The 22,727-nt window shown below is 43.3% G+C and overlaps 2 protein-coding genes across 3 annotated transcripts in view; one reads left to right on the top strand and one right to left on the bottom strand.

The window, feature by feature from the left end:
- Positions 1-1,097: 1,097 nt before the first annotated feature.
- SLAMF7 (SLAM family member 7) lies at positions 1,098-17,862 on the top strand. 2 transcript variants are annotated; one of them, XM_047703992.1, is made up of 7 exons: positions 1,098-1,165; positions 11,170-11,502; positions 12,804-13,076; positions 13,289-13,405; positions 14,320-14,423; positions 15,828-15,890; positions 16,880-17,862. In XM_047703992.1, the coding sequence occupies exons 1-7, from the start codon at positions 1,111-1,113 to the stop codon at positions 16,949-16,951; spliced, it is 1,017 nt and encodes a 338-aa protein (XP_047559948.1). In that variant the 5' UTR covers positions 1,098-1,110; the 3' UTR covers positions 16,952-17,862. The 2 variants fall into 2 exon arrangements, with proteins under 2 accessions (XP_047559948.1, XP_047559950.1); XM_047703994.1 differs by lacking the exon at positions 14,320-14,423.
- The window catches only part of LOC125085530 (SLAM family member 9-like), a 30,291-nt gene continuing 18,488 nt past the window's right edge, over positions 10,925-22,727 (bottom strand). Inside the window, exon 6 of the transcript XR_007122972.1 lies at positions 10,925-10,957. The gene's annotated coding sequence lies outside the window, so the exon portion shown is untranslated. The remainder of the gene's footprint in view (positions 10,958-22,727) is intronic.

The raw sequence follows: 22,727 nt of genomic DNA, 5'->3' as shown, positions 1-22,727 counted from the left end.
CTGATAAAGTTGAATTTAGATATACCATTTTATTATGTTTTCTGCTTACTCTTTTTTTTTTTTTTTTGGTGTCACCATTTCTCCTTTCTTTTCTGGGTGGTTCAGTTGGATAAGTGTCTGCCTTTGGCTCAGGTCATGATCTCAGGATCCTAGGATCGAGTCCCACATCAGGCTCCTTGGTTAGCAGGGAGTCTGCTTCTCCCCCTGCCTAATGCTCCCCTTGCTTGTGCTCTCACTCTCTCTCCTCTCACTCTCCAACAAATAAAATTTTTTTAAAAAAATTATTTTTAGAATTTTTTTTTAGAATTCATTTTAGTGCCTCTATTGACCTTTTAGTTATTCCTATTGACATCATTTTCTTAGTGATTTATCTTTATTTGCCATTTGTATATCTTTTTTTACGAAGTACCTATTTCAGCCTCTTGTTCATTGTATTGTCCGCCTAATTCTTATTGATATGTAAGACTTCTTTGTGTATTATGGATATAAGACTTGTGGAATAAATGTATTATAAATATCATTTCCCACTAATTGGCTTGACTTTTCACCTCTCATTCCGTTTTTTTTTTTAATTAAAATAACTTTAATTTTGCTGTAATATACTAAGTCTTCATTTTCTCATCTGGAAAATATGAGTTATGGTGTATCTCACAGGGTTGTTAAGAGGAATAAATAAAAGAATGCATGTACTCCTGCCACTTAGCAAAACTCAGTAAATACTATTATTATTATCCCTAATGCCGCCCTTTTTCCCTCCTTCTAATCTTCTATTTCCTAACATTTCTTGTGTTCTGAGTATCTGAGAGGTCATATAATGTTGTAGAAAAGACTGACAATATGGCTTTGATCAATTCTTAGCTTCTCTGAGCCAGTGTTTCCTTATCTGTAAAATGGAGGGCTTCATCACTTTTGAGATTCCGTTCATTTTTTCCATCTTTTATTGACCACCTACAATTAACAAGTGAGATAAACATTGAAAAAAATTATAGACAGTTCACTTTCATGTGTGATTTCATGACCCCTCCTACTTTGCAAATGCTAGTTGTGAAAGAGATGTGAGCACTGTGAGGGGAAGTAGCACATTTTAGTGACTGGCATCCAGAGGACAACATGCCTGGTCCCCGAGCATGCTTCCTTCTCATCCTTCTCCTCTGCCAGCTCACAGGTGAGTCCAGATTCCCCTGTTCTCCTGACTGCCTTCCCCATCCTGAGGTATACCTCTAGGCTTCTGGGTCCACTCTGGGACTCTGACCCAACTCAAGAAGCTCTGCTACTTCATATCTTTTTGTAATCTGTGGTTTCTAAATCAGAGGACAGAAAGAAACTAGGAGAGAAGAAAGAATGAATCTGCAGACAGACTTCCCTTCTGATTGTCCTAGGGAAGGAAGGGCTGAAAGAAAGGGTGTTGGGTAGCAGAATGACTTGTGTTCTAATCTAGATTCTGTCATGAATTAAATAAAGAATGCTATCTTCCCTGAGCCTTAGCCCACCTTTCCTTTGAGGGCAACTTTAAAACCAAAATGAGCTCATACAGGTGTATATTTATTTATTTATAAATATACATTTTAAATATTTCTGCTTAAACATATTTGTAAATATTTATTTAGAAATATATTAGAAAAATATTTTAAATGATTATGCATAACAATGATATTAGTGGAAGGAAACAGTTGAACTTTCTCTCTTAGTCTGAACAATTCAGTCAGTCTCTACTTAGAAAACCACCTTATACTATAGGTACTTTATGTCTAATACCATGAAGGACTGAGGAATTTTCTGTTCCTGTCACAAAGATTCTAGTCTTTGAAGGTTTTACCATCCTCATGGCTCTCAGATAGGACCTGGAGCCCTGTAAATTGGGAATATCGCTCTGTTCATCAAACTCATGGGGTACCACCATGAGATCTCCCTCTGCCCCAGCCTGCCTGAAGTGACCTGCCCAAGACCACACAGTCAGTCAGTACTCCTAATCCTTTCCTCCCCACAACCTGGCCTCACTGAGTGTTCAGCAGACTGTTGCCCTCCCTGAGTTCATTAGAATTTTGCATATTTAGGAAGCACCTGGTTCTAAGCAGGTGGTCCTAGAATAGGTTTCTCACTTTAAAAACCACTCCCTGAATAGAAATAGTGATCAGAAGTGGAACTTCATAGTGAAGTGGAGGAGTACACAGGAGAGCTCTTGAAAATCCCAGCTGTCTCCTGAAATCTGAACTATGAGCAACAGGCACACATGTGTGTGCCCTACTCCATGGGTCTGTGGACAGCCTACACGGTTCACCTTCCATGGATGAAAGGAGTCCAAGATTGCCCTTTATCTTTTCTTTATTGTGTTTCTATAGTGCTTCTGAAGAGCTTAAAGAAAGTATAGGGGGCGAGAGATGGGGACGGGTGATAGGGCAGAAGCTAGGGGACTCCTTTTCCATCAGAGAGGCTTTGACGCTATACAGTAATTTACATGTTTGATTCTGCATAGAGTTCATTTAATCAAAACTTACTCTTGCTTAAGAAAGAAAAAACCAGTTTTGGAAACTACTGTGCCTTACCCAACTTCCCCTTAACTAATGTGCCACAGAAAGAGAATTTTAAATCAGTACCAAGACTGATACACAGGGAACAGAGGTTTGCAAACCTCCCAATATGCCACATGCCTTTGCCAACACTCGTGCCCTAACCTACCACATTCACATTCAAACTCCCTACTGTTCTGCCTCTCACTCATCTCCCCCTGCTCTCTCTTAAGCTCTTCAGAAATACACTGAGGCAGTGTTACAGATCTCAGGGGTGTTGGGGGCATAGCTTGGGAAGCCCTGCCTTAGGAGTCCTGGCTCCACTGACTTAGAGCATGTCACCATGACCCTTGGAGTACCAGTCTCTTCATCTGTGAAGTGGGATGGGACTAAGTAGTCCCTAAGACCTCTTCCAGCTCTGAGATGCTCTTGTTTCCATGAAAAGGATGCCATGATATGCTGGTACATTCTAATGGAGACACTGCATCCTGGGAGACTTGTTTGGGGACCAGGCCACCAACCACGAAGTGCGTTTTACACCCTTCCTTACCCTGAAGTCTTCCTCCTTGGTACCATCCCTTAATTCTTGCTGTACTGATGATGTCCCTTCCTCTTAATATGGATCCTTACCTCCAATCAACTCTTGAGTCTTGTTGTGTGGGTGGGGGGGGGGGGTAGCAGGTGAGGGGAAGAGGTGATAACCCAGAGGAAAAGGAGGTGGTAAAGGGAGGAGGTGTTTACCTTCCTGTTATGAAGGGTATCTTAGGATTGACTCTTTTAATACCAAAATATCTGAGTCTTGGGCGGGACAGAGCTGGAGGGTCTCCAGCTCCAGGTCCCTCCACCTCCAAAGGCAGGTTGGCAGGGAATGCTTGCTGCAGGAGATCTCACCATGCATGGTGACTGGAAAGTGTTTTGCCATGAATTAGCCAGTGAATGGTTTATAGGCATTAGGTTCCAGACCACCTTCTGAAAAGCTCATCCTGCTGAGAAGCCATCCAAAGAAATTTTGGGAAATCTGTTTCTCACTTCTAGCCATCCTTGGGGAAATGAGAATTAAAAATGAGAAGCCTTCACAAGGCATGTCTCATAACACTGTTCCTCACCCTTCCCTCCCACCTCCTACTGTGCGGCAGAAAGCTCTGTACTTCTCGAAAAGCATTTCTCGAAATGCTTTCAAATCCGTATTCACCCTTCATCCACCCCAAGTCCTCACAAATAAAGGTTATTTTTCTTTTTGAGAGTTGAGAACACTGTAACTCAGTGTGGTAAATAAGTAGTAGTAGAAAGAATGCAAGCCTCTGACACAAAAGACCCAACTAGCTCCATATCCCAAGTCTACCATTTCCCAGTTTGGGACCTTGGGGAAAATCACTCAGCATCTCAGAGCCCCAGTGTCCGCATTAATAAAATGGAGCTTAATTAACCTCTATCCTATGGAATTACTTTGAGGGTAAAAACATGATGGCCATTAAACGAGTTTATGAGCTAAGGAGTGATATCAAGGGTTTGTTGTTTATTACGGAGGAACCAGAATGAACCCAGGTCTCCTGATTCTCAGTTAAGCCAGAGCACTACCTCTTTACACTGTTCCATGCTGCCTGGAGGAGAGGCCAACCCCACCCTTCTCAGGGTGCAACCCCAGAGCCTACCACCAGGTAATCTGGAACCTAATGCCTTTAGATCAACTATTGGTCTACAAAGGGTATGTCCAATCACCACCCAGGACAATAACTCCTTCTGGGGAATTTAAAGTGGAAAAAGAAGGGACATTTGAGGTAGAATTTCAGGGAGTGGGTGTGAGGAAAAGGTGGAGACTTACTCAGGGAAGGGCTTTGAACTAGGTTTTATGGGTCTTGAATATGATTTGTATAGGCAGAGAGTAGGATAAAGCACAAACAAAAATGTGAGGCACAAAGGAAACTGGGGGTCAGGTGAAGGAGACCTGGCTGCTTGTCTGGTGAGAGCAAGTGGTTGCTGGTCCCCAGCTTCATATCTTTCCATAGCATCATGTCTTAGAGCAAAAGCCCAGGGTTTTTCAGATAAGTCAGCCCAGGTCATGTGATACTGCTGAGCTGATTACCATGCCAGAGGAAGTCTACCACTGGAACTGGGTTCCTGTCAGTCTTACCCAACCCAGTTGGCTGCTATTAAATGAGGAAAGGATGAAGTGGATGCAGGAAAAGACAAGTTAGGACATTCAATACACTGATCTAGGTGGGAGGGTTTCATGGGGTCCAATCCTCCCAGGCCTTGTAGTTGGGTGTTAGTAGCCACTCATTCTCTAGAGTCTTCCAATCTTACAAATCATGCTCAATTTTGGTATTGTAGGTTCTCCAAATGCCTACTACATCCCCTTTCATATCCCACACAGCCATTTATTTAATGGCTATCTCCTAACTCCGAGAGTACAAGGGTCAGGATGGTATCCCTCCCTAGTTATGTCCTCAGTGCCTAGACAGTGCCTGACACAAATATGGAACTAAATAAATTCTTGCTAGAGGAAAGAATGACTGAGTGAAGAAAACATGACCTACATAGGCAAGGTAAAACTCAACAGGATTGCTTCAGGTGGAAAAGCCATCACAGAATGGGGAACTTCAGGTCAGCCTTGGGCGGCTGAGAGAAGAAGTCTCTTGTTTCTGGATCCCTTTTCACAGCCAACTCTGGGAAACTCTTTCCACAGAAGAGGAAACAAAAATGGCTAGGACTGGCTAACCCTGCCTCTTATCATCTGAACTCACACTTGGGGAATAGCATGGAGCTACTTTCTTCTTTCATGACCCCTTTATTCATCCTAAAGATATAATTACGATAGAAACAATACACTCCCTCTAGGCTTGTGTTGACAATTTGCACTGTGTCGTCTTCCAATTTCATCCTAACAAGGAGCAGTGAATTTGGAGACTTTTTTTTGTATCCTCACACAAAATTCACCTGTCTTGGCATTCGCCCAGAGAATACAGCACACCACATGTGAAGAGGTGAAAACAATGATTGCCCGTGTCTAAATGTGTGCACACCAGCTATAGTACTAAAGTCATATTCTTGCCGTCTCCCTGATTTCAACATCTCCCCCAAACCTTGTGTGAAAATTCAAGGTTGCAGCTACTTGGAGCCAAGTGACAACTGCTTTCTTTGACTGCAAAATATTCACCTTATTGTGGATGTAAAAGGATACAAACATTATAGGATCTGTCGAAAATTCAAACTGACACTGACTTTGTAGCATGGACTAGGACTACTTTGATACACCATGGAGATGATCAAAGACAGAGCAACTGGAAATCATCCTGCTTTAGTATTTAGGGATGCAAGGGAGAGGGTTTTTGAAAAATCAGATTACTTAACAGATTGATTTAATAAAGACTTGAGAGATCCAAATTATATATGCACTGACTGATGGGAGCGAGGAGACAGAAATGTTTGAAAACAGGAATCAGCCCCCAAAAAAGACTTTTACCAGGGGATAAGCCAGTACTTTTGGACACAAATTTAGCGAAAAGATTTGGTTAAGATCCCAAAACTGTAGAGGCATCCAGGCGGCTCAGTCAGTTAAGTGGCTGCCTTTGGCTTAGGTCTTGATTGTGGTGTCCTAGGATGGAGCCCTGAATCTGGCTCCCTGCTCAACCAGGAGGCTGCTTCTCCCTCTGCCCCTCCCCCTTGTCATGCATGTGTGTGCACTCTCTCTCTCTTTCAAATAAATAGATAAAATCTTTAAATTAAAAAAAATCCCAAAATTGTAATCAAGGCACTTGGTTAACATTTGGTAGCATCAGGATTCCCTTTCTCTGGGGCACTTGTAAAGCAGCTTGTGCTTGAAGGTCACCAAAAGACACAAAGGGGTAATCAGATTCTGTGAGGTCCAAGGGCTTCAGAATTGACAGCTGAGCCCTCACTGCTGAAGAGGAGTGAGGGAGAGAGCTGGAGTTGGCAATAGTGCTCCAAGCCCCTCAAACTGAGCCAGACTGGAAAGACCTCAGGCTCCAGAGCCAGAGTGGCATTGAGTTAAATCCTCAAATCATCACCTACTAGCTTTGTGCCTTTGGAAAAGTTATTTAGGTTTTCTTTGAATCTCAGTTTTCTCATCGAATCAGGAGTTAATAAGCTTGTGCTATGAAGGGTCAAATAGTAAATATTTTAGTCTTTGCAGCACAATAACCTTTGTCACAACTACTCAGCTCAGCCTTTGTAGTGGAAAACCAACCATAAACAATATGTAAATGAAAGAACTGGCTGTCTCCTGGGGCACCTGTCTGGCTCAGTTGGTTGGGCTTCCTCTTCTTGGTTTCAGCTCAGGTCATGATCTCAGGGTTGTGGGATAGAGCCCCCAACGGCGGTTGCACTCTGCATGAAGTCTACTTGTCTCTTCCCTTCCCCTCTGTTCCTCCTCATCCCAGCTCTCTCTCTTTCTAAAATAAATAAAATCTTTAAAAAAAAAAAAAAAAGACCATGGAGGTGTCCAAATAAAATCTGATTTACCAAAATAGGCAGCAGGCCACATTTGGCCATGGACTATGTAGGTGGCTGATGTCTGTGTAAAAGGATCAAGAGTCCTGATTTTTAGGATTGCTTTAGGTATTAGGCATAATCTTTATAATAAGTGTTTGGCACAGAATCAACCTTAATACATAGTATCTATATTGGGGACTATTGCCGGAGTAGTTGAGTTTTAAGAGGAACTATAGAAATAAATCCCTAGTGAAGCAATTTTGGATAACTGGAGAGGCCAGGACAGGAATTTGGTCTGCTAGAAGGGGAATGAGTTGCATCAGTGCCAGGGTGGTAGAAAATATGATGGTAAGACTCAACACCAAAACCCCCCAATAATCCAATTAAAAATGGGCAGAGAGGGGCGCCTGGGTGACTCAGTGGGTTAAGCCTCTGCCTTCGGCTCAGGTCATGATCTCAGGGTCCTGGGATTGAGTCCTGCATCAGGCTCTCTGCTAGGCAGGGAGTCTGCTTTCTCCTCTCTCTCTCTCTCTTTCTCTGCCTGCCTCTCTGCCTACTTGTGATCTCTGTCTGTCAAATAAATAAAAAATCTTTTTTTAAAAAAATGGGCAGAGAACCAGAATAGACTCTTTTCCAAAGAACACATACAGATGACCAACTAACACATGAAAAGATGCTCAACATCACTAATTATCAGGGAAATGCAAATCAGCCACAATGAGATATCAGCTCATACCAGTCAGAATGATTAGTATCCAAAAGACTATAACAAGTGTTGGCAAGCGTACGGAAAAAAGGGAATCCTAGCACACTGTTGGTGGGAATGTAAATTGGTGTAGCCACTGTGGAAAACGCAGTTTTTTCAGAAAGTTAAAAATAGGGGCGCCTGAGTGGCTCAGTGGGTTAAAGCCTCTGCCTTCGGCTCAGGTCATGATCTCAGGGTCCTGGGACTGAGCCCCACATCGAGCTCTCTGCTCAGCAGGGAGCCTGCTTTCTCCTCTCTCTCTCTGCCTGCCTCTCTGCCTGCCTCTCTGCCTACTTGTGATCTCTGTCTGTCAAATAAGTAAATAAAATCTTTAAAAAAAAAAAGTTAAAAATAGAAATACCATACAATCCAGTAATTCTACCACTGGGTATTTACCCAAAGAATACAAAGACACTAATTCAAAAAGATATATGCACCCCTGTGTTTAATGCACCATTATTTATAATGGCCAAGATATGGAAGCAGCCCAAGTGTGTATCAGTAGATGAAGGGATAAAGAAGATGTCGTATATATACACAGTGGAATATTACAGCCATCACAAGGAATGAAGTCTTGCCATTTCCAGCATGAATAGACCCAAGTGAAATAAGTCAGGCAGCGAAAGACAACTACCGTATGATTTTACTCATATGTGGAATCCAAAAGAAACAAATAAACAAAACCAGAAACAGACTCACAAATACAGAAAAGAAACTGGTGGTTGCCAGAGGGAAGATGTGGTGAGGGAATGAATGAAATAGGTGAAGAGGATGAAGTGGTACAAACCTCCAGCTAGAAGATAAGTCAGTCTGGAGGAGATCCTGCTGAGTGAAATAAGTCAAGCAGAGAGAGTCAATTATATGGTTTCACTTACTTGTGGAGCATAAGGAATAGTACGGAGGACAGTAGGAGAAGGAAAGGAAAAGTGAATGAGGGGAAATTGGAGGGGGAGACAAACCATGAAAGACTGTGAACTCTGAGGAAGAAACTGAGGGTCTTAGAAGAGAGGGGGTGGGGGGATGGGTGAGCCTAGTAGTGGGTATTAAGGAGGGCACGTATTGCATGGAGCACTGGGAGTGGTGCATAAACAATGAATCTTGGAACACTGCATCAAAAACTAATGATGTATTATATGGTGGCTAACATAACACAATAAAAAAAAAGATAAATGAGTCACAGAGATGAAAAGTACAGCACAGGGAATATAGTCAATAATGTAATAAGGGCTCCTGGGTGACTCAGTGAACTGAGCCTCTGCCTTCGGCTCAGGTCATGATCTCAGGGTCCTGAGATCGAGCCCCACATCGAGCTCTCTGCTCAGTGGGGAGCCTGCTTCCCCGTCCCTCTGCCTGCCTCTCTGCCTACTTGTGATCTGTCTGTCTCTGTCAAATAAATAAATAAATTCTTTGAAAAAATAATGTTGTAATAACTTAGTATGGTGACTACACTTAGCATGGTGAACACAGCATAATGTATAGAATTGTTGAATTACTATGTGGTACACATAAAACTAATATAATTATTGTATGTCAACTATATTTCAATTAAAAAAATATGGTAACAGATCAAGCTTTGACATGAAGTAGAACCAGGATGCTTGGTCAATCACACAGGGCCAATTAGCCACAGTGTCCGGGGCCCACAGTTATTTGAATTTCTTTCAGAATCAGAAGAAAAATAAATATAATAAAAATAATTAATATGTAATAATGAATCCAGCTGGCATTACATTCATTTTTATACCAATGCAGTCATAAAATATAATTTTTAATATTTTTTATGGATGAAGGCAAAAGTGAATACAGCCTACAAATGTCATAGTGCAGCCCAACAACCACCTCATTATAATACAACTGTCGGGATCCTATAGCTTGGTTGCTTTATTGGATTTTAAAAATATGTTCCAGGGTCATCTGGCTGGCTCTGTTGGTGGAGCGTGACTCTTGATCTCAGGGTTGTGAGTTTGAGCCCTACCTTGGGCATGGAAAGGACTTAAAAAGGTCTTCTTTCTTTCTTTCTTTCTTTCTTTCTTTCTTTCTTTCTTTCTTTCTTTCTTTTTTGTGCTTTCCATGATGGAATTAATAAAATTTCTCTTAGACATTTCAGCATGACGCATTATGTTAAGAGGTAGAATGGAAAATAACTGGGTTTTGTACTTGTATGGAGATCACCTTTAAGAAGACTTGGGTTCTGGTTTTGGTTTTGCCACTATTTGTGATCCTTGAACACTTTCTCAGTTTCTGCTGTTTGGTTTTCTCATTTGTAAGCGATGATGGATGGAAACTCAATCCTGTGAGTACTGATGTGAGCTCTGCCTCTTACTGACTGTGTACCTCTAAATTTCCTTTCTGCTCTATGCTATCCCAAGTCTGTCCCTCAGATCTTAACAGGTAGAAGACTCATCCCCCACACTTGTTCATTGGAAATGCTCCATGGGCCACTTCTGAAAGCTTTTCCCACAGCCATACTTCACTGTTTTCCGCCTGGAACCACATAACCAGTGGTGGTTGTTCATAGGTCATACTTTTTGAAGTGAACTAAGATTGCGGTGAGACAAAAATTTCATGGGGAAGTGAACCCCTACTACAACTCTTAATAGTTGGGGGTGAATATCACAAGTCGGTCTAGGCATCCTATAGAGCGTCCAGTGCTCTTTTGCCTTTCCACTCAAGGAAGGACACTGAAATTCAAGTGAATGAGAACCTCACTAGGGGATGATTTCAAATGCACTCTCATCTATCATAAAACAGAAGATGAAACACCCACAAGCTTCCTAGCTATTGTTATCATTAAGAACTTAGAGCTCCCTTCCCAGTGTCCTGATCTCTGCTTGAGAACCACTGCTCCCCCCACCCCACACCCTCCCCCATCAGGCAAGCTGCTGCTTCTGCATCTGCAGCAAAATCAGCTCTCCCAGGAGCAATCTGGGATTCCAAAGGGGGGTTTGGACGATAACCTCACCACTTGTGCCCTAACAGGAACTTGTCCAAGATGGAGGTGGGCCTCATGACTTACCTCAGAGTGTGAGACTTTCCAACCTGAGGTCTCTGGGAAGAGGCGGGTTCACCTGCAGTCCCTCCTTTCAGGAAAAGTATTCTTTTTTTTTTTTTTTAAGATTTTATTTATTTATTTATTTGACAGGCAGAGATCACAAGCTGGCAGAGAGGCAGGCAGAGAGAGAGGAGGAAGCAGGCTCCCTGCTAAGCAGAGAGCCCGATGCAGGGCTCGATCCCAGGACCCTGGGATCATGACCTGAGCGGAAGGCAGAGGCTTTAACCACCCAGGCGCCCCTGGGCAAAGTATTCTGACCTTATTGCCTTTGTGTGAATTTCAAAGGGCTTCCCAGGGCCTGGTTGGGTTGGCCTGAGAGGGTTTCTTGGGACCTTCCCAGGACCCAAAGCAGGTGAGTAATTGGTGGCAAGGGCAGAGACTTAGGTTTACTTTATGGTTCTCTGTGTCTGCAGGGCCAGTAACCTCTGGAGATCTGAAGGAGCTGGTCGGTGACCTTGGTGGGTCTGTGACTTTCCCTCTGAAGGCCCCAGGAGTTCAGATTGACAGCCTTGTCTGGATCTTCAACGCAACCCCTCTCATTACCATACAGCCAAAAACACCAGAGGGACAAACCAATGCTATAGTGACCCAGAGTCATAACAAGGAAAGGGTGGACTATCTACATGGAAACTATTCCCTGAAGCTCGGCAAACTGGATAAGAGTGACTCGGGTGATTACCGCGTGGATATCTACAGCTCTTCCCTCAAAGACCCCTTCATCCAGCGGTATAGGCTGCGTGTCTATGGTGAGCAGAATCAGTTCTAAATGTGGACGACTGCCTTCATGAAGTGGTTAACTCTCTGATATTCGAGATGTTCAAGCAAAGGTTGGGTAAACATTTGGCAAGAATGTAGAAGAGGGAAGACTTGCATGGATGAAGTAAATGTAGCTGGTCCCTAAGGCCCCTTCCTATTCAGAGGTTCTGCCAAGAGGCAGTGCAGTGTAGAGGATGGGTGATAGGGGAAGCCGTGATCACACAAGTCAAATGTTGGCTTCTCTACCTACTAACTGCATAGTTTTAGCCAGATTACTTAAACTATGTGAAACTTCATTTCCATATCTATAGTGGGGAGGAAGGTGATGCCTATTTTAGAAAGATTATTGCATATAAACATCAACTACACCTTTTTCCCTATGGGTAGGGAAAACACAAGAATCAAAAGGAAGATAAAAATATCAGCTTTATTTTTTTTCTGGTGAAGCTAGGAGATAGGAGAAATATTTTCCCCCAATTCTAGACATTGGAGCCCATTCAGGGAAGACAATGTTACAAAATAATTACTCAACCAGTTATAGGAATAGCTGCCTTACTCACCTAGATGTAGGATCAGGGACAGCCAGAGATGGGCCTCCAGGTTTGCCTTCAAGAGGTAGGCCATGTACCTTGATCCAGGTGTGTCCTCCGTATATACATAGTTGAAAGGAACAGAGGGCATGCGTCAGCTGAAGGCGGGGGGAGGCAAACCACATTTAAACAGCAATCTTTTTTTTTTTAAACAGCAATCTTAACTTTCTCAGAGTAGAGAAGGTAATAATAAAGACAGGATGTTGGATGTCAGACTCTCATCATCTCATCAACAAACCAATTGCTCATCCTCTCAGGGAGAACAGTGAGCATGAGAAAGAGAGGGCCAGAAATATTATTCCCATACTATTCTCTCCTGGAGAGTAAACTGAAAGTCTCTTCAAAGAAACCTAAAGACCAAGGAATAGGGAGCCTCTTAAAAAAAAAAAAAAAAAAAAAAGATAAAATTAGCTCACATCTAAAATACATCTAGCCCAAGCCTGGCTATATAGCTTTGCTTTGAAAATGGCAGCTGCATTCTTGTTGTATTATTATTATTTCTATTGCTACTGTTGTTTATGTATAACTGTGGGAAAGCTAACCTAGACAGTTCTTTTTTCCAGATAAGAATGAGAATTCTGTTCTGAATTGTTTCTTTCTCTCCACTCTGTAGCACCCCCAGAGATTCAGGTCCAAGGTTTGCAAGAATAATTCAGAAAAGGCATAGTTTCCACCCTTGGTTGTCCAATTCTCTTCTGCAGAGCACCTGTCAAAGCCCAAAGTTACCATGGGTCTACAGAACAACGAGAATGGCACCTGTGTGACTAATTTGACATGCTTCATGGACCAAGGAGGAGAGGATGTGACCTACAGCTGGGAGTCTCTGGGGCAGGGAGCCAATGAGTCCTATATTGGCTCCATCCTCCCCATATCCTGGAGGCTGGGAGAAAGGGGCATGACCTTCATCTGTGTGGCCAGGAACCCCATCAGCAGCAATTCTTCAAACCCTGTCTTTGCCTGGAAGCTCTGTGAAGGTGACTGTTTCCCCTTTTTCTCCAGGAACTTCTGTCTTGGGACCTATACCTTCTTCAGCTCCTGGTCCGAATGGGAATAGCCCATGAAAACTGAGGGCCCCTGGGAAGTCACCAGACTGGGAGGAAGGTGGCAGTTGCTCCAAGACCTGGGTCACTTTTCCCTTGCTGACTCTTCTCCTTTCCCTGTGCCTCCACCTGTTCTCTTTTTAAAGGTGCTGCTGATGACCCGGAACCTTCCATGTTCCTGTACATTCTGGGGCTGGTCTTCCTGTTCAGCGCCTTTTCCCTGGTGCCAGTAATTCTAATTATGCGGAGAGAAAGAAGAAAAGGTAGAGCATGCACTAGTTTTGCCTTCAGCCTCATTCCTGCATTTGCCCCCTAATTTCTTCAACAAACATATGTTAAACTGTGTGTCAGGCTTGGTACTAGGCACTAAGGATACAGAAATGAAGAGGCCATATTCTGTGTCCTCAAGGAGAGCACAGTCATCGTGCACTCCTCAGTTCTGGAGTAAGAGAGTAAGAAAATCCATAATTTATCTCCTAAGTTCAAAGTCCTCCCAGTTTCCTCTCCAGGGCTAACCCTTCTCCTTCCCCCTGAGGGCCTTTCTGGTGTGGCCCTCCTACTGACACCCGCCCTACACTACTGACTCTACTCCCCAGACCTGGGGCATGGCCTCCAGCTCTGAGGTCCCATACACCAACACACTCCCATCGGCCCTCCAAATCCCCATCCCTTTCAGAGCCCCAACCCATACCCAGTCCTCCTCATCGGATCAACTCCAGAGACCTCTCTTTACTCCCATCTCAGTCTGGACACATTCCTCCTGGAGAAGGCTATCTCTGTCTCTCTCCATGCCAAACCCCATGCTCTGCATCCCTAAATATTGCTGCTGGTTTTTTCTTCTCAGCTTCCCTGATACTGTCCATGTGGAGTGTTAGGGAGGGACCTAAGCAGCAGTTGTGTATCAACTGTAGGTGTTAAGATCTTTCCCCCCTCTCAAGAGCACTCTGAAAGTGTTTCTGACTTTCTCTGCTTCCCCTTTGGCTGCCCTAGTCCACAAATTGGGAAGTGAAGTAACCAGGGTAAACAGCTCATTATGGGATCTCCCTGGGTGTAGCATGGAAAGTCCCATGTCCCAGAAACCAGCATGGTCACCCTAAGTGGGTCTTCTGAGGGGTAGGCTGGTGGGGTGGTGAATCAAAGGACGGTCTGCTCTGATTCCCTCCCTCCTTGGTTTCAGAGTCCATTGAAGAAAAGAAGGGAATGGATACTCATCAGGAAATTCTTAACTACTACCCCCCTCCTGGAGAGACCCCAGTGTATGACACAATCACCTGCATTAATGTGAGTCCTTTCCCATCTTTCCTGGGACCTAATCTTCCTCTCAAGGCCCTCCTTGCTTTAGTTGAGATTTCTCTGTGGACTTGGGCAACATGGAATATGAGGATGTATAGCCCTTGAAACCCAACACGCCTGTGTCTCCCTAAGTCCTTATGAATGCTTTCTCATGCAGGAGTCAGTGACCTCTGGTTCTGAGCCCCGGGTTCTGACCCAGCCAGTAATGCTTGCCCTGTGATTTGTGGAATTCTCTTTTCCCTCCACTGTTCACAAGGGCCACTCAACAGGCCAAATTCCTTTTGCAAAGAACAGCAGATAGGGAAGTGTGAGTTTGGCCTGATGTTTGAGTTATGGTGTCAGAACATGGGCTATAGAGATGCCTTTTCCATCTAGAGAAGGCTCAGGGGCCCATGGTTGCTCTGGGCCCACATTCAAGGCTTTCTAGGTGTGGGTCACCAAGCTGAGGTAAACAAGCACATTGTCAATTCAAATGAAACTCTTCAAAAAGAAGTTCATAAGAATAAAGTTTAAAGAAACTCAAATAATAAGATAATTTCGAGGCATGACCTAGACAGACAACTTTGACAGGCCCCAGGAATCACTGTAGCCCCAGGTGGGCCTACTCCTTAGAGGGCATAGAACACTTTCCACATTGGCCCATTCAGTGAAGAAATAAAAGCAGCCCTTTGGGGCCTCAGAATGCCAGCTTCAGTCCAGCCCTTGGTGTCTCAAGTTATATCTTATCTACCACATTTCTGAGAGGAGATATTATGCTTTCTTTTGAAGCCGTTAGTGTCCTGGGAGCTCCTTTCTGCCTCCCAGGGGTGACTGTTCTGGGCTCCACACAGCCTGGCTTATGTCAAAACCGATTGCTTTATCACACCCTCCTCCTTCCCTGCTCAAGACACACTCTCAGGAGACCACAGGACTGTCCTGGGTGTTCAGGAAGAAACTTCACTGGCCCAGGATACTTTTCTCCAGCCTGGAAGTTGCTTTTGCTATTGCTGTCATTGCAGTTTTGTTGTTTTGACCCATCAATCGTCCTCACATATTTGCTCCAAGGGTCCTTCGGGCTAATGGCAAAGTTTACTTGCAACATTAGCTATATTACTTCAAATTATCCTTCGATCACCTTAGGCTTCTCATAGCTCATGAGACTTCTATATCTTATACATGTTTTGATTTATTTAAACACAACACAATTTAGAAATCTGGCAATTGCTTCTTGGAAAAAAGTTATTACTAATTATAATAGCACTTACCAATAAGAGCTCCTCCCTTTCCCACTCCTGGTCCAGAAGCTCTCTTCTGTCTTGCACTTCCTCCCATCTCTGCTTTCCTTCCTGGATTCTGCCTGTCTCTTTGGGTTTGTCTAGGTGACCTATGATTGCTTTTTTCTTTTTTTAACAGGACACTATTCCAGAGGAGAATCTAGCAAATTCACTTTACTCCTCTGTGCAAATACCCCAAAAGGTAAGAAGCTTTAGAGCCAAGATTCACCTTACTTGTCTCATCCTTTTTGCTGGTTCGAGCTTAGCTGAAACAGTGTTGGGCCCCAGCGATCTTGTATTCTCTGGTATTAAAATTTCCCCGGCACATTCCCTTTCCCTTTGTTTAGGGTTACACAAGAATATATGGAATAAGTGAGAATTATGAGTCGAATGGAGTAATATGGAACAAATAGAGAGGGAGAGAGGTTCTAGGTAGAGATGATCAAGAAAATCAGTAGGGTCCTGAGGATTTGGATGGAGAAAAGCCCATGGCTCAGGCTGTGCCTCAGATGGGAGAGATTGCTGGGGAGACAACTCAAGCTTGCTTCTGAGCTACCAGTAAGCTGGAGGCAAGAGAGATTTTTAATACTTTTCTTTGATCTAGCTATGTTACATCTGGTTTGCATCCTCTCCCCAGACTACTAATGGGCTAAGTTTTTTTTTTTTTTAAGATTTTATTTATTTATTTGACAGACAGAGATCACAAGTAGGCAGAGAGGCAGGCAGAGAGAGAGAGAGGAGGAAGCAGGCTCCCTGCAGAGCAGAGAGCCTGATGCGGGGCTCGATCCCAGGACCCAGGGATCATGACCTGAGCCGAAGGCAGAGGCCCTAACCCACTGAGCCACCCAGGCGCTCCTAATGGGCTAAGTTTTAAAGCTTATTCCCTCACAGATCATACCCGGCAGAAATAGTGATACCTTCCTGTCTCCCCTTCCAACCAGGTCAGAAAAAACAAGAATGAGTAAAACAGTTTGCATGGTAATGGAGAAAGTAATAGGATTATTGGAAGTAAAGTTCAGTTTATAAAGCGTTCAAAAAAGTAAATTTAACCTTAAGTAACAGTTTCTCTACAGCGGGAGGTTTGGGTTGGATGACCTTAGCAAGGAAGGGTGTCTGGGATGGTGGGGTCTCCTGGTGGGATCCAGCGCCCTCCCACCTCCAGCAACCTGCATCTTTATATCTGCCTAACAGACGGAGAAACCGCACTCTCCACCCACATCACCAGACACACCAAGGTTATTTGCCTATGAGAATGTCATCTAAATAGCAGCACGTTCTTCTGCCTCGCCTCAAAGAAAAATAAATCACTGAATTGACTGGAAATACTGAGGAAGAATGAAGAACACTGACTTTCTTCCAGAATAACTATCCTCTATGTTCCTTCAGATTTGAGTTCCTAATTCCATTCACTCCTGAGAAATCTCCTCAACCCCCAGATGTGTAACAGTCTCTTCCTGGAAATGTTACTGTGAATTTATCAGCCAGTCCCAAGGAAGAGGCTTAGAAGTATCTCTATTGAAATGTACATTCACTGTCCGATCATATGAATGACAACTCCCATTCCAGGGCTTGGAGATAGGACTAGACCAAGAGTCTGGTGACCAAAAGAGTGAGAACATAGGAATGGCAGATATTTCCAGAAAAAGCAGATGTAACCCTCAGAAAAGGATTCCTTAACCAACTCATTACCTATGTGCCTGGCACTGTGCTGAGCTTACACTGATTTTGCTCAGGTGTGCTCTCTGCTCTCATGAAATTGATTCATCATGAGTGAATTGAGTGAGTTCTGTGGGCATTATTAGCAGCAGATCTGACCGCAAATTCCCAATAACCAGAGAGTCAGGTGTGAATCCGTAGGACTTGGGAGCCAAAGTGTATGAGGACAGAGAAGCCAGGCAGAAGACTGGTTTTGTCTGGATGGATACTCCAAAGTGTGCTTGACCTGAGGACAAGGACCACAGCCCCAGCTTCATTTACACTCTGTGCTGCAAGTGAGAAGCCAGGGCCATCTCAACGGAGAACTGAACATGAAGACACATTTAGAATCTATTTAAAAGACTTGGAATTAGGGGTGATCATATGTAAATATTTAAAGTCACGTAATTCACTCAATGAATATTTATTCAGGATCTCTGCCAGGTCAGTCTGGCAAATAAAACAGACATAATCCCTGCCTCCCTTTTTACAGTTTACCTTTTTTAATGAAATGAGAAATATGGGGAGGAGGACAGTTGCTTTTGATATGTTTCTGAACACATCTTGAATGAAAATATTGGGGAGGCATCTGATGCCCTAGGTCTGAGGGGTGTAAACTGTTAAATGAAAAAGCTGAAACAGCTTTGTTTGAAGTCCTTTATTCAAAAGAAAGTAACCCATGGATTGGGGAACACACTGACTCAGAAGTACTGGGTACTCTTCTCAAGGGATTTTTGGGCAAGACCAAGTTTTACAAAGCATTAGAAGAGACAACATGGAATCAGGGCACAATTGGCTAGAAAGGTGGGGATTTCCTGAGTAAGGTGAACCTCCCAGCAACAGGTGAGTTTTCTAAGACACCTTCTCCCATGCCCATCCACATCTCACAAACTCTTGCAAGGGGCTGGTTGCTTTTATGTAAAGTTTCGTTCTGTAGTTTTGTTCTCACATGACTCCCATGAGGCAAGCTGGGCTTATGTCCCTTCTACAAATGTTGAAATTGAGACAAGGAGAAACTTCAGTATGTGATCAAAGCTATTTAAAAAAAAAAAAAGTGCCCACTCTACCAGCCATCATTCACCAAAGGAGGGTGAGGAAGATGGGAGCTCAAAAGAGGGGTGGATCCCCCTCTTCCCAGGTGTAGCATGGAGAAAAGGACATGGTTTTTAGAGACAAGCAGGCCTGGGGTCAAAAGCCCTAACTAGCAGAATGACCTTTGCCAAAGACTTGGGTTCTGTGAGCTTCTGCTTTCTTATTTCTAAATCTTATAGGGTTTGCAATGTGGGATTATATGAAACAATTGTGAGTACATGGTATGTAGTAGAAGATTCATATATGGCTCATGATGCTTAAGGAAGGGAATAATACGGGGGGAAGTGGTTAACTTCCCACGTCAACTTAGCATAAGATACAGAAGCATTAAAATGAAGAATCAGCCCTTAAAAGAAGGAGTCTGGAGAAGGGAGGAGAAATTTTCCCTTCTTTCTTTCTAGGTTCTTTGGCTGGTATAATAATTAGATTAACAAAAGCCAGATTAGTAGGTCAAAAATTTTGATCTTATATGTATGAGAGTCCCATAAAAAATATGAGGCTCAAAACTTCTCAGGCAATTAAGGCTTTTATACCATCTTGAACTAAGGAAAGGGGTAGGGGTCTGAGGAAAGGGGAGGAAGATGATTCACAGGAGAATGAGAAGAGCAAATGTATTATATACGGTGTTTGCCCTGCCATGCAGGTAAGTCTCTCAGATGAAAACATTACCTCTGGTAGTGGCTCTCTTTCTGGTACAGGCTCCCTTTCTAAATTTAATAAGTAATAATGGAGAGGCAAAAAGCTTTTCCTGAGTCTGCTGGGTCTTGATTGACTTCACTTCAAAATAATCCACATGCCAAAGCGTGGGTGATATATTTTGGGCTGGTGTATTCTGCTCCCCTTCAATGGTGTTAAAAAATGATTAACAAAATGCAGATAATACAAACAAGCTTTATTAAACGCTTCATGAAGTGGGCAGTCTCCATTTGGAGATGTGCAAAATGGGGCAGAAGGCTGGAAGACTTTGTAAGATAAAAAATAAAGAATGAGAGGCGCCTGGGTGCCTTCAGCTCAGGTCATGATCCCAGGGTCCTGGGATCGAGAACCGCATCAGGCTGTCTGCTCCACAAGGAGCCTGCTTCCCCACCCCCTCTCTGCCTACCTCTCTGCCTACTTGTGATCACTCTCTCTGTGTCAAATAAATAAATAAATAAATCTTTTTTAAAAAGACATAGTTAAAAAAAATAAAGAATGAGGAAGAGAAAAATAGAAAATATCTGAATGACTAGAGCCACAAAATCAGACTCATTTGGAATGAAAAGGTCCCAGGTTGGCTTGGCATTTGGAGATTAGTGGGCTGGAAATACCACTGGATTTTTGATCAAACAGAGCATTTGCAGGAATATAAAAGTTATGCAACTTTTGGTTTGCTTACATGGCACCTTGGACAGAAGTGGTCCGTCTTGGACCTAGAAATTTGTGTCAGCACTGGCTTATAGCAAAGTGGGCAGGAGGAGAGAGAGAAATTAGGAACTTATTTTCCTCTGTGTTAAAAGAACTTAAAAACAATGCTTCCTGGGCAAGAATGGGATTGAAAATCATATTGTCTCAAAAAGACACCATGAGATTTACATACAAAAATATTTATTACTTTGCCATTTGTTATAGTGATGTTATAGTGATGCTCTATGAAACTACCTAAAACTCTAACCACAAGGAAAGGTGACGTGACACAGATGTTAGGAATTACGGGTTATAAAGCTAGAAAGTGTAATGACTCTGAAGGGTAGTTGAGTGTGCCACCCCAAAATATGCCTCTTGATCATAAGGGTTATGTTCAGTTGATTATTTTAAAGAAACAACAGATGCAGGAAAAGAACTTTTGTCTCTTTTGTAAGGGACAATTACATTTACAAAGGAAATCTCCAAATGTACAGGTGTCTCCCTCCTATATTAGAAAGAGAAGGATGACTCTGAATTATAAAAGAATCTTACTATGTGACAACGACACCCTTTACTGTCCTTTTCCTGATAACTTCCCAGAAAAAGCTTCCCCCTCAAAACACCTTCCTTTTGTCTTTAGCTGAAAATGATATTTAAGATGGTGGCTTGGGGCATTTCGGGGAGTTTTACTCAGTTTCCTGGGTATCTATACATGGTATACATGTTATTAAACTTCTGTTTTTTTTTTTCTCTTGTTAATCTTTTGTTACGGGAGGTGGAGGGTCTCAGCCCAGAATCTAGGAAGGTACAGAGAAGATTACTTTCTCTGTCCTACAATATCATGAGTGAAAGAAAGTACAAAGTGAAATTTAATGTGCTGTATGAGTACAACTATGTTTTTAAAACACCAATGCAAAGAAAAACAGGAGAAAAAACATCAAAATGTGTAAGCTGGGTTTTGTGGGGCAGGTGATATCTTTGGTGGCTTGGTTTTCTTCTGCTTGTCTTAATTTTCCAAAAGTTCCTTAATGAGAAAGGATGTATTACATAATGGAGTGGAAGAAATTTTAAATAAGTGTTCAGTCAGTATAAAGAGGTGTGACCCACTGTGAGGAGTCGAGGGGAAATTCTGAGACCCCCATCTTGGGGGTGGGAGGCGTGCAGTGGGAGAGGACGGAAAGTGACTCCTCCAGGTGAGAATGAGGTGGGGAGAAGAGTGAAGCCCCTAAAACATGATGATCAGAGGAAAAGATTACTCTGCCTCAGAGTGGGTGGTTTGAGGTTGGGGGAGCTTCAGAGCGGGCAAAGATCGGTAGGGGAGTCTAACGACTGCCTGCCTGCCGGGGTTTAGAATGCGTCTGTCCCCGCCCCCTCTCCTCTAAACCAGTCCGATTGGTGAAATAAATAGAATCAGCCCTCCCTCCCTCTTTTTAAACCAGTGACTAAAATCGGGCCCAGGGATACCCGGAGATCTGAAGCCTGGACTCTCAGTAGGAACCTTTCCAAACTCATGTGCAGAAAAAGCATTCACCTCGCGAGCTCAGTCAGGAGGTAAAGGAAACCACCCGCGTGTTGGGTCAGGAAGCCACCTTTCTCTTCAAGGTCCATCAAATGCAGCACCCAAAGCTGTGTGGTTTAGGGTGTAGGAGCTGCTAATACAGCTCATAAATACAGAAACTCTGGTGGGGGGAGGAGAGAAGGTGTCTGTACCATGTGAGGCAGGCATTCACTCAACCACAGACGCATTCCTTACTGGGTACCACCAAGTACCAGATACTGTGCTCAACACAGAAAATAGAGCAGTGACCAAACAGAGGTCTCTATCCTTCAGGTGGTTAATTCTGAAGGAGGCTGTGAAATTGAAAGATAATAGTATAGATTTGGTCTTCCTCCCAGGTTCCACCGAAAGAGCTCCTAAAATCCCTGGAATCTTCAAAGAGATAAGTGGGGTTTTTGTATGCTAATGAGATGACTGGTGGCTGGAGGCACCTGGATAGCCTCAGGGCTGGTTGCCTGGAGAATCAACGAAATGGTTAGAGGGTTGGAACTTCAGCCCTATTTTTCCCAAATTCCCTACCTCCTACCCCCAACATCCAGGGATGGGAGAGAGGCTGGAGATAAAATTCTGTCACCAATGTATGGTGATTAATCAATCATGCCTACATAATGATGCCTCCATAAAAAGATCCCAGACAGAGGGGTTCAGAGGGCTTCCAGATTGGTGAGCACATGGAGGTTCTGGGGAGTGGGACACCTAGAGTGAGCACAGGCACTCCACACACACCCCTACATACTTTGCCCTGTCCATTTCTTCCATTTGACTATTACTGAGATGTTTCCTTTTGTAATAAACCAGTAATGTAGTAAGTAAACTGTTTTTCCTTAGTTCTGTGAGCCATTCTAGCAAACTCTTGACCCCCAGGAGGGAGTTATGGAAGCCTTAGACTATACCTCATAAACCTTGGTCAGAAGTATGGCGGGCCCAGACTTGTAATTGGCCTCTGAAGTGGGAGCAGTCTTTTGGGACTGAGCCCTTCACTTGTGGGATCTGACATTAAGTAAATAGTGTCAAATCTTCATTGACTTGTAGGACACCTAGCTGGTGTTGGAGAATTGGTTGGTGTAAGGGGGAAAGCCACACATTTAGTGTCAAATGTGTTCATTTTGAGTAGAAAAGAACAGAGAAGTTTTCCTGTAGTTGGTGCATTAGAGAGAGAAAAGAGTTTCCTTTTTAGAAGCCAAGAATCAAATTATCTCCAAATACCACCACAGCAACAATGACTTGTATAAACAAAAAGATGCACGGTATAAGGATAACCTGTAATGGGGGCTGTTGCCAGGATCAGGGAAGGCTTCTCCCACACAATGA

This window comes from Lutra lutra, chromosome 15 (genome assembly GCF_902655055.1).
Source record: "Lutra lutra chromosome 15, mLutLut1.2, whole genome shotgun sequence".
Lineage (NCBI taxonomy): Eukaryota > Metazoa > Chordata > Mammalia > Carnivora > Mustelidae > Lutra > Lutra lutra.
The sequence above is the reverse complement of the archived record's forward strand: the minus strand, read 5'-3'. Positions and strand labels throughout refer to the sequence as shown.

Bases quoted from the DNA above. Each gene is read 5' to 3' on its own strand.
- SLAMF7 (XM_047703992.1), top strand. From the start codon at position 1,111: ATGCCTGGTCCCCGAGCATGCTTCCTTCTCATCCTTCTCCTCTGCCAG. The intron at 14,424-15,827 runs GTGAGTCCTTTC...TTTTTTTAACAG, and splicing joins ACACAATCACCTGCATTAAT to GACACTATTCCAGAGGAGAA. The intron at 15,891-16,879 runs GTAAGAAGCTTT...TCTGCCTAACAG, and splicing joins CTGTGCAAATACCCCAAAAG to ACGGAGAAACCGCACTCTCC.